At 44.8% G+C, this 14642-nt stretch overlaps 1 protein-coding gene across 1 annotated transcript in view; it reads left to right on the plus strand.

Annotated features, from left to right (window-relative positions):
• Nucleotides 1-7686: 7686 nt before the first annotated feature.
• Nucleotides 7687-14642, plus strand: part of T265_14921 (hypothetical protein) — a gene marked incomplete at both ends in the record, with an annotated part of 21063 nt that continues 14107 nt past the window's right edge. The window contains 2 exons of the mRNA XM_009175797.1: nt 7687-7815; nt 13358-13500. Of these exons, the coding sequence (XP_009174061.1) occupies nt 7689-7815; nt 13358-13500 (270 nt within the window). The remainder of the gene's footprint in view (nt 7816-13357; nt 13501-14642) is intronic.

Below are 14642 nucleotides of genomic sequence, written 5' to 3' on the forward strand. Positions count from 1 at the left end.
AGAAATGTTTGCCACCTCACAATCTCCCTTTCTCCCATACCAGATAGAAGCTTATAGCTGAGTGACCAATAAGGCCGTCGGCATCAGTCATAACATTTGTCGATTTTGTTTGAGTATCATGAGTCAATCGGAAAGTGTGAGATTCACTCTCACGTGCAGTGCATTCGTGTAGTGGTTGGCCGAATTTTTCAAGCAGAGCGCATCGATTTTCTCGAGGACGAACGATCATGGGGGGGGTGGGTCAACTAATTGCGTAATGATGAATCAGTCTTCGCGACCTTACGCCATTCGGTTCATAATCTGCACATGACCCAAGTGATTGATCAACGTGATCGGTAGATCGAAAAAGTCAAATGACCTTGATGTCTGAGTAAACCAATGAACACAGAGTAAGAGCAAGTCAGTTCCTGTTTATGAACCACCCACATTAAGTTGGGCTTTGTCGAGTACGCAGGTGTGCTTTGATCACTTTGGTAAGTTGGTTCTTCAACTGGTTACACCTGTCGTTTATTTTTTGTCATCTTACGTTTTTACCTTAACTATTAGCTTAAGTGTTAGTGTACTTACTTATTGCCCACAAGCTGGCTCTGGACTATTGATCACCCTTGAATAAAACGGAGGTTAACCACAGAAGCGCCCGAGTCATCCAGTTAACATTCATTCTTTTACTCTTCCAAGTAAAAAAACTCTGACCAGTGTATTTTTTTTTTCAAAATTTTGTGGCTTTACGTTTCTGTCTGGACGATAATTACGGATTGTTTTGACCTCAGTTAACTAACAACGGACCTTTCAAACAAGGTGCCACGGAGTTTTTTCTGCAGGTATCCTGCCGTCAGTATTCATTTGTATAGAAGTTATATGGGGAAGTGTACCAACCCTGTGAAGACTGAGATATCGCCCTTCATAATTCCCTGGTAACCAAGGTCAGTCCCTTATGGATTGCACTTGGCTTCAACTGATCTGCGAGAGATGCCATTGAACATTCCACGCACACACACATGGCGAGTTGGTCGCTTGAACAATACCTGAATTCATATAGTCTCGAAACTGTTGATTCCAAACCATTTGAACTATTTTTGTAAGCAGTTACCAGTGCGAACAGTTGGTGAAATCACGTGATTCTGATGGTTCAAAGCCGTCTCGATACACCACAAGCCACGGCGAACAACATACAGCAAAAGCTATGACAATAAACGCCGGCTGTAAATAAATGCAAATAAATCTCTCGTTTAAAACACCTTTTTGCAACTAAATTTCCCGCACAGAGGCCGTTTCATGTTTCAGTTGCAGAGATTCTCGAGAGGGAAATCTTTCCATTCGTATGAAACTAATCATAAGGTCAGTGAAATATCTGGAAAGCCCGCTGCCGGTTTAGTCCTTCAACCTTTTAGAGCTTTCATTTCCACGGACAATATTCCTACCTGATGAGCCCGGAAGAGGGCGGTGAGGGTGAAAAGAAGAAGGCCTTTGCTGTGGAGTTATTTATTAGAAAATGCCAACTGACCAGCTACAGACTGTTGGACAGGGAAGCTAAACTTTCGTGTGCAACTTGTTTACAAAAAACTGAGTATCCATCTTCTCCTTGAACGCGTCTTCCTGAACTTTCCTGGATATTCATTGACTGTTACTCAATGGCAAGAAAGTGCTACAGAGCGACTCCACAAATTCCGCAATAGAGCTCACTTTTCAAGAGACGCGAAGCGGGTTTACGTGAAAACATACTACTCGTATGCCCTCCCATCAGTAGTATCACCATTACAAGGGTAATGATTTTTCTGAGCTTCTCGCCTCCTAAGGATTCATCACAGTTTTTTCTGCTTGAACACTACCCATCATAGGCGTCGTTTTGCATTTATAAGGCAAGGACTGTAAAATATTGTCTCAATGGCGGCTTGAGAGAGCCGGGAATCCTGTATGACCAGTAACTGAATACTTTGGTTGACACGAGCAATAGAGATAAATTATCTTCGCTGGCAAGCGATAAGTTGGCCACAATTTTCTATCTGTCGAAGAATGAGTGAAAGCTGATTAACACTCGTTTGGCCCTGAGTTCTGTCAATGGGGTTCCAGAGATGTATCGCAGCAGTCTCGGTTCATGCAAAAAGCAGGGTTGGAATAAGTAAGTGATTTCGACTGGTCTTCATCAGATCTGTGCGGATCAAATAGCCGAAACGGATCAAAGTAGGACACACACACACAAAAGATAGGGATAGACTGGATGCCCTGTCAACCTTTATCTTTGTTGTTCGGGTTTAGACGAAGGCACAAGATGAACACCAGGTTAAGAACGTCGTCGTAAGCTAAGAACCTGAACAAAGAGTTTGTGCGAATATGAGTTCATATTATGAGGTCAGCAGAAACGGTAACCTCTGTGATCAGTGTGTGTAGATTCACCGGTTTGACTGGTTGATTTCTAACGCGATGGCCGACCGATCACATGAGATTTGGTGGTTCGATTATCTGCCATTTTCGCCTAGCGAGATCTACACTCTGATAACTTGTAAAATCCTGCACCCCTACGAGTAAAGTAGGACGCGCCGCAGGCACATCACAACGGGGAATTTCTCATCTGTTGTGGACGAGTCTCCTTAATGCCTTCTTATTACCTTGAACCCCGGTCCGGATAGCCGATTGATAGCTTGGTGCGCTTGGCCAAACCAGAAAAAGTCAATGAACGTGCGAACTGGCTGATCTATTGATCACTGTCGCATACAAACTAAGAATACAACTCATCTGTTAAGGGCGAGTGAAGAAGAACCAATGAAATCTATCTCAACGAAAACGGTCACTCCATTGGCTGTTATGTAGTCCCGTTACGTTCGGAGCTGGTTCTCCTAATACACCTAAAAATCCTCGTGCCCGGGATCTAAGCTCACGTTGCAGAACTAAAGGTACACAATGAATCAGAAGCGCTGAATATCATATTGATTGCTATCTGTAAGCGTTGTTTAATCAGCTGCCCCACCGAGGCATCGTGCAACGGTGAACTAATAAAAGACTGGTTCTTCCAATATGTGTCTGCGCTTTTCTCGAGTGATGTGATCATTTTAGGCAAGCACATTCGTAACAGAGAACGGCTCAAGTGAACAAACATCCCTGACTTGATAAGCTGTCTCCGGTGAAGTTTCCCTCTTCCTCCACAGAGGAACAGTTAGAAACGTTTTCCATTCTTGGTGTTCGTTTTCCGAAGCAGGCACCGGATATCCAGCAGTGCGTCCTGCGTCTTTCATAGCCAACACACGAAACAAACCAGTAGTACGAATGCACACGAAGATAAAACATGATCGTTCAGCTGTAACACCCATTCAATGCCTAGCTGCCATGCCACCCGAAGGACGCACGAGGACTGGGATACTACCAGGCTGTTCTGGCTCAGACAGGAGAAATCGCGAGGCAGAGGTCGGTTTCGAACCATGGACCTTCCGGTCAGTAAATTCGCGCTATAACCACAGCCATGCCGCCTCGTAGATAGACTGAACGCTGCTGAGATCCAGTTGGGTGACCTTCTTGGGTTGGATGCGAGACGTAAGGACAACCGAGAACACCTGCTTCAGATGTGTGCCAATCACGGACTGTTTCTTTCCTGTACGAATTTCCGGAACATAGAGATTCGCCTGAGAACGTGCTGCCCACCAACGAGCCAGTCCCGAAATCAAATAGTCCACATTGTCGCCACTTGCCAGTAGTGTGGGTCGATCACTGCGTGCCACTGCTGGTGGAATGCCAACCTGAATTCCGATCAGGCACTTGAGAGCTGCTGCTTTTCATTGCGCTTTTCGGGCCTAGGATAAACGCGCACACCTATTGAGAAACTAGCGGACCCAGAAGTCAAACGGACCTTTTAGAACCGGCTCCTGGAACGTCTGTCGAACGGTTCGATCTCGGATATTAACGACCAGTCGGAACAGATATCTGAAGTACCACTCTACGCCTGAATTTCCGTTTGCGACACAACCCAGCCAACGTCATCCAGACCTTGGATCTCCGATAGGGCCATTGCTCTCCCGGAGTCCCGGAGAGAGGTTCCTTGTGGCCGCAACCACAACTCAACCCGACGCATCATCCGTCGCCAGGTGAATTTAAATATGCATTCATCCCCAAAGCTTGGGGGACCCGAATGGTGGAATAAGTGGAAGATGCTAAGAATGCTGGAAATGTCTGCAGACTGCTCCACTTACTTAGTTCGACTGGCCCTCAGAAATCTCTAGTCAGCGGGACTACAGTGGATCAGAATGGCTCTCTGATATCCAGCAAGTGAGAACGTTTGGGCCGTTGGTCCCAGTACAACAATAATCCAGTTGGCTACTTTCAACTTCCAATCCTTACTACCGGCCTGCAACATGATGATGATGATGATAGCAAGCAAGTCCAATATATCAGTCAAATGAAATTTGATTACATAGCCACATGAGCGAGATATTAATTTGGGTGTGAGGAATCGGGTGAATCAGTCTGATGATGATGATGATGATCAGCAAGTCCAATATATCAGTCAAATGAAATTTGATTACATAGCCACATGAGCGAGATATTAATTTGGGTGTGAGGAATCGGTCACGTGAATCAGTCCTTTGTTGAAACGAAAAGCAGGCACCACAGTCCTAAAGGCTTTCTTCCAGTATAGACTGAAGACCCAGCACCTTAAGAAGAAACTTCATTCCAGGAGAAGACCCAGCAACATCAACTGCGATGTCTCGACTATGTTCTACGCGCATCGAAAAATCGTCTGCTGAGACGATTCTCGTTCTCTATGCCTCCTTCTTAATAGTGCGAACTGGCAGGTGGATAGCGTATGGCTTGGCGGAAGTTACTGACGTGTTATTCACGCGGTCCGCCCGTTACCTCACTGAGCTCGGCCGGAGACACTGCAACATATGGAGCCAAGTCGATATCCGCGGTTGTCTGATCGGGCACTTGGATGGGTAGGCAACTCGGATTGCCTCCAGAGCCCAGCCTACAGGTTCTTTCGCTACCCATTCTTTTCTCTTGTTTTCACCTGAAGGCTTCAATTATAATCGAATAAGCTTTGTGTTCGTACTGCGGTGAAGCGTCAGTGTCAGCTGACTGCTCCTCACAGTAAACTACCGAACTTCCCAATATCTTCACTCTACCTCACTAGTTTACGGACGTTTCGGACAGCTATCAGTAAGTTTTTTGATGTGACATTCCCTGAAAATGCTAATGAATGGTTACCGTAGGCGTGAGACTTTTACATGTTGAGTTACAAACGAGGGAGCAAGTGACCGCGGGGTTTCGCACACAGTCTCACCCAGATGATCCTTGTGGTGTCATTGATCTGAACGTGACCTCGCATTAGGCTGGAAAGTTGAGTCGCTCTTGATTTATTTGCTGAACTAAGCAAGTTGGTTGCAAACGTTTCATCATCAGTTGAGGTGATATCATCGGTGCATTGTGAGTGGAAGTACGCTGGGGTTGGAAGTGTTCAGTACACAACCGAATGACCATCTCTGCAACCCGTATTACCTTTATTTGGAAGAATAAGGATTACCATCGAAAAGAAGACGTAGTAAACACAATCAACACATCTTTAGTGTAATTATTGTGTGTGCAGCTGTTCTACAACTTCGTAGGAACCGCCACCAAAATTAGTAATCCAGCTGTGTCGAACCCAAAACACCGAGTGGATAGCGTGTGCTGGTGGGAGGCGTCTGAACGTTTCAAATGCGTTGACTGTGGTGTACTATCAGTCGCCTGACTTGATGATCCGCTGTAACTCTGACGCTTTGTGTGATCACCCTGAATAGCTTGTGTAAGTTTTAAGACTCGCCTCAGAGTAAGTTCTTACTGATTTGTTTGGAGGGTAACCTAGGGTCAGAGGGACATCATGTGTGTCAACGTAACTTTAAATCCTGTGTGACTTCATTAGATCGGAACTACTCTCAGTACACATGTAGTTGTTCCTCTATGTTGTCAGCTGGCACCTAGACTAATCTAGCTTTGCCAACGATACTAGGCCCTTCCCGCTCAGCATGAAAGTGGCCAACGATGCATTCGAAGCGTTGCACGTGAGTCACGAAACCATCCAATCAGTGGTTCTGTAGTACATTTGGTGTTTACGACAGCATATCATCATATCAGGGATTGATAACCCTGAGAGCACGCAACCTGGGGACATCACTATATCATCCACTTAATTTTGATTGGTTTGTTTATGACGAAAAACACTCGCAATTGTAAGAATTTTAGTGCGGAAAATTCCGTTCCTTTACACAAATCCCAAATAATGTCACAACACTTTGAGGATGTGAAGTTGTTTGTGGAGAAATTCGAGGTTCCACGGTGTTATGGAAGTCGGGGTTTCGGCATAATTGACACAAATTAGCCTTTTGCTGGACCATTAACCATTCGAAGCATCAAAACAGACGAGTTTACTGAAGAAACACTCCCAACGGTAGAAAAATGGGAACCCTGACTTCACTCCGCTCGATCGGCAGGTACATTTCGCACTCTACTATGCGTTTTAAGCTGACAAGGTTACCCGTGATCGTGCAAACCTACTTGATATTTTAGAGGTGAGGATTAATGTTAACGTCTTTTCCACTAGTAAGACAACATGTCTCATTATGGATCGATCGCGCCACTTTTCCGAATAAGATTCCATATAAAGCCATAGTTACCCCGACCCATCCTCTTAGACGAAAAAAACATTGCGAACCTAAATGTCGTTTCACTGCTGAATTGAACCATATGTGGGCTGGTTCTTGTATTTTTAATTAACGTCCTAACTACTTGTACATGAAAAGTAGCACAATAACACCGGCTTTTTTATCAGCTTTGGTTGGACGCTCAAGGTGGACGAATGACTAGCGTTTGTGTGGAAGTGCATGATGTATGAAGGAATATTCATACAAATAAACAATTGAGCCCTGTTTTTTCGTGCGATTAAATAGGCTATTGAAGTTTACTGGCGTGCCAGAGTAAGGCACGATCAGGGATTTCTTGCTGAACTCCTGCTCATTTTCGTTTTCGACTATTTCGTTTCAACTATTTCTAGTGCTCACTCAGAGTCTTAGGTCATCAAATCTGCCGCACGATGGTGCTGGTACGAACCAGATCGGTAGTTTCTCCTCCTGCCGCTAAGGTGGGAGAAGTATTCCAGAATCCATGATGTAATAAACATACCGAAACTTTTTGAAGATTCCTTTCTACAGCACCGAAGCGTGCTTGTTGTGACTGTGGATAGGTTTAGTGAGACTGGATGATAATACAACGCACCGAACAAGTTGACATAACCCTGATACTTCCGGTGATGGCATCTAGTTATTTTTTTCTCGATGGCGACAGAACTATTAAGGCTTTTAGTTGCACATAGAAGAGTTTAATCAAATGTATTCAAATGTATTGCTATGACAAGGGAACTATTTTCGCCCTTAAGGAGCTATTGTAGGAGGACCACTATAACACAGAAACATCATGAAAAAGGGATTCGGCTGGGTTCCAGGTATGTGTATGCCGATAAGTGTACAGGTCAAACCTAGAGTTCATGTCACCAGATCTTTGATTTCACACGCATTATCTTAACCTTACGTGCAGTTCCACTCAAACTGGCCAACTTTTGCACTATACTGAGTTACACCGAGCAATATCCGTTGGCAACCTGGTCGGAAGCCTCTGAACGAATTCTGCAGAAGACGCAAAGAAGGTTGTTGGCTCAGGAGTATTGCTCCAGGGTGTATGTTGCTGCCACTGAGGAAACAAACGACACGCCCGTCCGTCATCCCAACTTGTTCCGCAGTATTTCAGATCTCCGACAAGGAACCACAGTGGGACGAATATGGGGCACACTTCGGAGGCGTAAGTCTTAATGCGTTGTTTTAATTTGTATCTAATACCACGCGACGTTTGATTATTTAAGACGCGAACCCACTGACTGAGGGGAAGGTTCGTGGCTCGAACCCAACCTCTAACTCTCGACTTCTACTTTCTAGACTTGGGCAACATGGCGGTATCCTAGACCTCCTGTTTCGTTCAGGTAGCATGGAAGGTAATCTCCGGAAGAGTGTTGCAGCTGAGCAATAGGTTCGTGGTTCAATCTCAACCTCAGAATCTCGAATGCTCCTGTCTAGGCTTTAAAAACCTCACAGTACCTCACTCCTCGTGCTTCATTCCTTCGGGCATCACAGCAGCTGGGCACTGAAAGAAAGTTAAACAATGTTATCAAGTTAATTCTGCGATCATCCTGCTTTATTGTTCCGCAGATTCAGACTTTGCTCTGCCTCTCCTATCCAAATGGAGTCTTTACCCATCGAAATCGAGTGATTGCATGGTGCCTTATGGGCGTTTATCTAGCCGGAACTTACAACGCATAGTTTTAGCCAAAAAATTCACCAAAATTCTTTCAGCAAACAGTTAGGCGGAGTTCGGTGAATCACGTTCCATGAGCCGCTCTCGTTGCATGTCAGTAGACCGAAAAACACAATTATTCCTCGCTCGTGACGAATCCACACCCAGGTGCGGTTGAGTTAAACTAACGACATGTAGTTCGAGTAACTTCAGATCTACCACGTATACCATGGTTCCCGAAAAGTCAGCTCAAGTGGAATGACCACACCCCAACTATGGTCACTCAAGTGCTGGCAACCAAGTTCAAAATACAATGGTTAGGATGTAGAGCTCCTCCAGTACCTAGCTAACATGCCACCCGATGCAAGTACGAGGGCTGAGTTAAAACCAGGTTGAACAAGCCCAGATAGAAGCAGTCTAGATGCAAAGGAACTTCCAGTCAGTAAGCGCCCGCCTTAACCAGCAAGCCACCTCGAGCTCACAATGAATTTTGGTCGGGAGATGTTATCTTTTGGTGATCACTCTGATTGTATCCAGTATGTGAATCAGTCCTTCAGAACAGGCCATGAGGTACAACTCTTGCGTTCTACTAAGTGTTAAGTTCCTGACGATTCTTACAGAAACCGAGTTGCTTGTCAACATAATAATAAAGGTATTAGTGATGCTTCACATGTGATTGCTACCAAGAGACGTTTTCTTCCGACAGTTATCCATCTAGAACGGTACAGAGCAGTAAACAAACGACAGGATATCAGTCACTGTAGGACCAAAGAGGTTGTGCACTATCGAATCATCATTTAGAGGTTACTGTCGTAAACCTCGTGGAAATGTATTCTTCCCGTGAAAAAAAGATTTTTTCATAGTAGCACATTGTGATGACAGGTTTATCTTTGTGAGGTTACCATATTTAGTAGTAGCTACTCTTAGAATGTCTATCTCTGTTTCTGTCCTAAATAACCTTTGAACGATAAAGAAGAGGTCGTTTTGATGGATCTCTTCAGGTGGTTCTTCCCCGGGGGGAGAAACTGCATGTAGTTTAGCAAGGGGATGACAAAATCTGCCAGCGATTGTGGGTCACTGCAGAATGGATGGTCTTGAGACTGACTGACAGCACTCCTTGCAGGAAACGCTATTTACACCATCTGTTTGTTTAGTTTCCTAGAAGAGGTAAACCTACAGGCTTGCCACGGAACGGCCCTTCTGGTGTTTTAACCAGTTTTTTTTAATTTACCGAGCTCGCCGAAGACTTTTCACCAGGTAGGACGTGATTTTCAACTGACAGCTTCTTGCAGACAACTTGTTTCTTCTCACGCTTTCAACAAGCACATAGGCTCTGTTCCGTGGAGGACTTGGGAACAGATGCGATACATTCCCAGATACCAACCCTCAGGACACTCAACTGTTTGTATAAGTATGGCTGGCTGCGAATATTGTGGCGTTTCAGAATTTTTGGGCAGGTTTGAGCACACAATGCTTTAACTGTAAGCGAGCTTCCTATGATTGCCAGGCACGTGAAACCCTCCGATTTGATGGCTGTGAAGGTTGACCACCTGAATACGAGTTTTAGTGCGGTCTGAATGGTCATTTGTGGAACGATGGTCGTTCTGATGAGCAGTCAATCGAGAAAAGACTCGACCTCACTGTGATGTGATGGCGTTTTGCCTTGGCAACTCACTGAGCCATATCGAACAGTGTCCGCGGGATATCGGGTCATTCACTGGGTAAAGGCCTCCTGGCCCTCCGAATCGGGGAGTTGGAACATGTGTGGAAACTGTTATGCACTGACGCCTCCCGCCAAACACCGATAGTTTGAGGTTAGGCATTGTAGTCAAAGGATTGAGTCGAGGGCCTTAACCGTAATGCGCTCTAGATCTTGGCGATGTGCAACCATAGTTGCTACAACTTATATTGCTTTGAAACCACATCGGTAGCCACGTGATGTCATCAACCGGGTCACCTTACTGGCTAAATACAACAACAGACCACTGATGACTCTATTCTTTCTTTTCAAAATGCTACCGCTTCCTTCTCCCTTCATCCTATGATGAAAAACTCCTTGTAAGCATGTCAACTTGGATTGACGAACCTGTTCGTCTTACACTGGTCTTGGCCGCAACACTTGCGCGTCAGCTGGCGCCGACAAACCCAGGCACCAGCTTTCGATGTCCGCTTTATCTGATTGATTTTAATGTTCACACTCTGAAGCAAGCTGGACAATAAGCTGTTCTTGCTTTCACACTGGACTTATGGGAGAGAAGCATCGGTTTTCTAATGTTGTCGATGATGATGACGACATACCAGGGTTTTGATTCTTTGGATAAGAATTGGTCTTTGTTAGCTAATTCAGGAAGGGTTTTTCAAATAAATGTAGTGTTTGTTTCGGTGAGCAGTAGCTCAGTAGCTCACTACAACACATCTTGGATGTCGATACCTGTCGCATTTGGATACTTTTAACTCTTCGGACTTTGGAATTTTTGCTGAAAAAGACACGCTGTGTAAGGGATACCGCTGTGAAGTACTCCGTGATCTGTCTATCGCCGTTGCACTAGTCTCGCTTACAAACAAAGTCCAAGATCAGATTCTCTCTGTGACTACCGGCATCCTAGTTCTTTTTAATGTTTTTCATCACAGACCTGTTGGGAAAAACCCCGTCTACATGTTACCGACTGGAACGGTGAAATCCTTCGTTTTAATCTGCTGTTGAGCGGCTATTTTTGTACAACTCTGAAGTTTCTCATGCTTATGAGTGCACTTAAGCGTGCAGGCATGGCATCTAAGCAGTCGAGGCGTAAGAATGCTACTCAAGTCACTTCGAGTATGCAACAGGCACTTGTCACTCCGACTGGAGTTCTCGCGCGTGATTCGAACAGACCAAACATGCGTTTTTTTCTCGCTGCCGTTGCAATCTTTACTTCGTTTTTGATAGTCTTACTCAAGACAGTCACGCACACTTTTTATCGAACCGGTGATCACGTGCTCATCTATGAGACTTGATTCGTCCACACTCACGCCTGCAGTGCGGTCGCGCACACATGCATTGGAGAACAAATTTGATCATTCGAGCGCTCATTTGTAATCACCTATTCAGTGATCAGTCGATCACCTGGCCTAGTTGATTCCGAAGACGAAATCTTTTACAGAGTACGTTCCGATTTGGTAGAGTATTTTGGCTCCGGTTGCTTTACTAATAGAAATCCAAAAACCTGAACCTGTGTTATCGGTTTGTATGTTAGTGTGCACATGATTTTAGCTCGCTGAGGATGAGGCCGGTAGCCTTATGTTTTTTCCCAAGATTGTTTGGAACTATATGCCTGTGTAACTCTTCGTTGGCAAAAAGAAATGCCAGGTAGTTTTTTTCTCTCCAGAGACTCGCATATTTGGTTAGTTGGACTGTTGGGTATAGGGTCATACCCCGAACTAAGTGAATTCCTGGTCATTAATCGTCAGTCTACCATGAGATTAGGAACTCAATCCCAGTAATGCGTCAAGACAACTAAACACTGGGACTGAACAGCTTCAGATAATTGGTGTCCAAGTATTGGAGAAACGATAAGCGGCAGACTCAATCGATTAACCCAAGATTTTGATAAAATTCGGCATATCCGCCGTAGCCGGACTTATGTGTCCTTCAAAACAGGTGTCGTGTGTTCCTCTGATGATGCGACAGATTTGATGATACCTGTTTTGCTAATTCCTAATACATTTACTTCCGTCCATCTATACCACTCATATCACCACGATCACCGGCCAGTACTTAGTTGAACTGATGCGGAGGCCACCCAGATCAATGTATTTCTGATGGTTGTCTTGCAGCGAGAAGGTTAGTTAGTTTCAGTAACGGCTCCGCTAATAGTGTTTCATCTCTTTCTCTCTAACGCAAGCAGCCTTGTGTCCTGCATTTGGGCAAAGCTTGGGGCTATGATTTGGTCAGAAACTGAGTCGTTCAGCTTTCAGATACAGCAGCTGTTCGTAATACAGTCAACCTAAGCTCGATATCAGGTTATCGATCGAAATCAGTGTGTACAGCGCGTTCTTTTCTCCCCGTATCGGCAGAATGACAGTCGCTTGATTCCGCTGATACCCGTGCGCCTCCGACCGGAGGCAGACACGCTCAATTTTTTTAAAAACCAGTGGTCAGATGAAGCCTAAAAGACCTATTTTCAAATCATCGGCGGGAGCTTATTCATGTGATGCAAGTCTGTGCCAAAGCCAGGAAGCTCCTAACAGCTCCATCATTGCCTAGAGTCGTCAGAAGTACTCGTCTCGCAAAAACCCAGAGCGACTGAAATGCGCAACCTCCGAACAAGAACGGTTGGTCAGCAGTGTGAATAACTCACACTTTGACAAGTCAAGGCGCCACCCATCTTTCAGTCATGGAATTCACATCACGTGGTTGCTTGTTGATTGCCACATCGAGTGTTGAAAACAGCGGGAGCAGTTACTATCACTTGCAGGGCTGGGAAAGCGGAAAGTATTTCACTTGTTACACCGAATGTTGGGTCTGCTCAAGTCACACGAATCTCTGTGAGCAGTTTTCCTTTTCATTCCCAATCGCGCGTTGCCCAAATTGACGAAAGCAAAAAATTCACAAATCTCATGGAATGAAACCGGCAAACTTCCACTACAACGTTCGTCGTCTTGGTGACAAAGAACCACCCGATATGACTGTGCTAAATAAAGATAACCAGTCGAATTCGTCCTGTTCATCCCATCATTTGATGTTCTCCGTTCACACCATCGTGCTGAATTATCATTAGGAAAAAGTTTTGGCGACAAAGGCACTTAGTATACGAAACCGCATACCGTCCGACTTTTGTCCCCCTACGATGATGTACCCACGTAGGTGATAAATCGCCTTGGAGTTTCATTGAATTCGAAGTGTGCTCAATCTTGTACACCGTGAATAATTTAGTTGTATCCTAGATATTAGGGTTTTTTTAAAAATTCTCAGTACTTGTGAATGTACTTTACTCGTTCCCAATTACACTGTTCATCAGTTCCACACAACATTACTCTATCGCACGTCACGTGTTGCACATATGTAATTACACAGGTATAAGCCGATCTTCGATGAAGTCCAGTATCCACGAGGAGGGTACACGGAAGTTTGGTTTTGAGAGTGTATCCGGGGAAATCGATCGTGCCCTACTATCCAGCTCTACAAGATCTTCAATGATTCTTCAGGAACTGCACACTGTAAGTGACTCTTTTTTGTGTGTACGCCTAGAACGATCACGTTCTGGTTCTTCAGATTTATGGGTAGTTAAATCCGAAAACCCACAATACTTTTAATGATGTTAGGCAAATAGCTTCATGAGGATATTTGCAATTCTGCTGTTGGTTCCCACTTGTTGTTTACGAGGATGAGGACTTAGTCAGTACTTGTCCAGCCAATTGGCCTTAATCTGGGTAAAAGAGACTATCCCGGAGCAAATCGACAGTAGTGCCCAGTTAAAAAAGGTCCTCGCAGTGAATTTGATGGTCAAATAGGAATTAATCTGCACCGCTTTCTTTCTTAGGAGAGTGCATGAATACGTTGATAGGGTTTTGTAAACAACTTCTCCAGACTCTGTCAGGTGTCAGAGTAATGACATGCTTATCCCTGTCCTACGATCATTGTTTTCCCTTAATTCGAGCTCTAGATATCTCAGGGTTCAAGAGACGAACTTATTGATCGGTTCGAAATCAACATCAGCATATCCAGGTTTGGGCAACCTGATCCATATATTTCCTTCAGATGGCATGGTGTCCAGGCACCGAAAATTGAACGATTGCTGTGATGAGTTTCCCCGAACTTCGGAGTTCTTTCATTTCCCCACGCTTGCGTCACGTGATACGGTCTGAAAGTTCATGAATGAATATCATACACTATCTGTATTCAACTACTTATGGGTGTGTCAGAGAGTACGGGGAGCTTTTCCAAAGCTCTCCAATGAGCAGTGGTGTTCTACAAGGGTCCATATAAAACCATTCGTCTTCCACGGCTTTCGTTGTTATTACTCAACGTTACTCACCGTCAAACACACCTTGCCGAATTCGCTTATCCACTGGTTGCTCCCAGCACCAGGACTGACAGCTGTGTTCGCCATACATTACGCTCTGCCGTAGCCTCTGTTTTTTCGACTTCACCGACAACCCTAAACACTTTGAACCCCGAAGGCCCGTCTACTTAGCCATCTTATCTGTTCGTACAATGAAGCGTGCGGGTCAACAGGTTCTGGATTCTCTCTACAGTGATTTTACGGCAGTGAAGCATCGGTGTCGAACACTGATGTCATGCCGTCGATGATGATGATGATGATGATGATGATGATGATGATGATGATGATGATGATGAT

The sequence above is a fragment of the Opisthorchis viverrini genome (assembly GCF_000715545.1).
Source record: "Opisthorchis viverrini unplaced genomic scaffold opera_v5_298, whole genome shotgun sequence".
NCBI classification, from domain to species: domain Eukaryota; kingdom Metazoa; phylum Platyhelminthes; class Trematoda; order Opisthorchiida; family Opisthorchiidae; genus Opisthorchis; species Opisthorchis viverrini.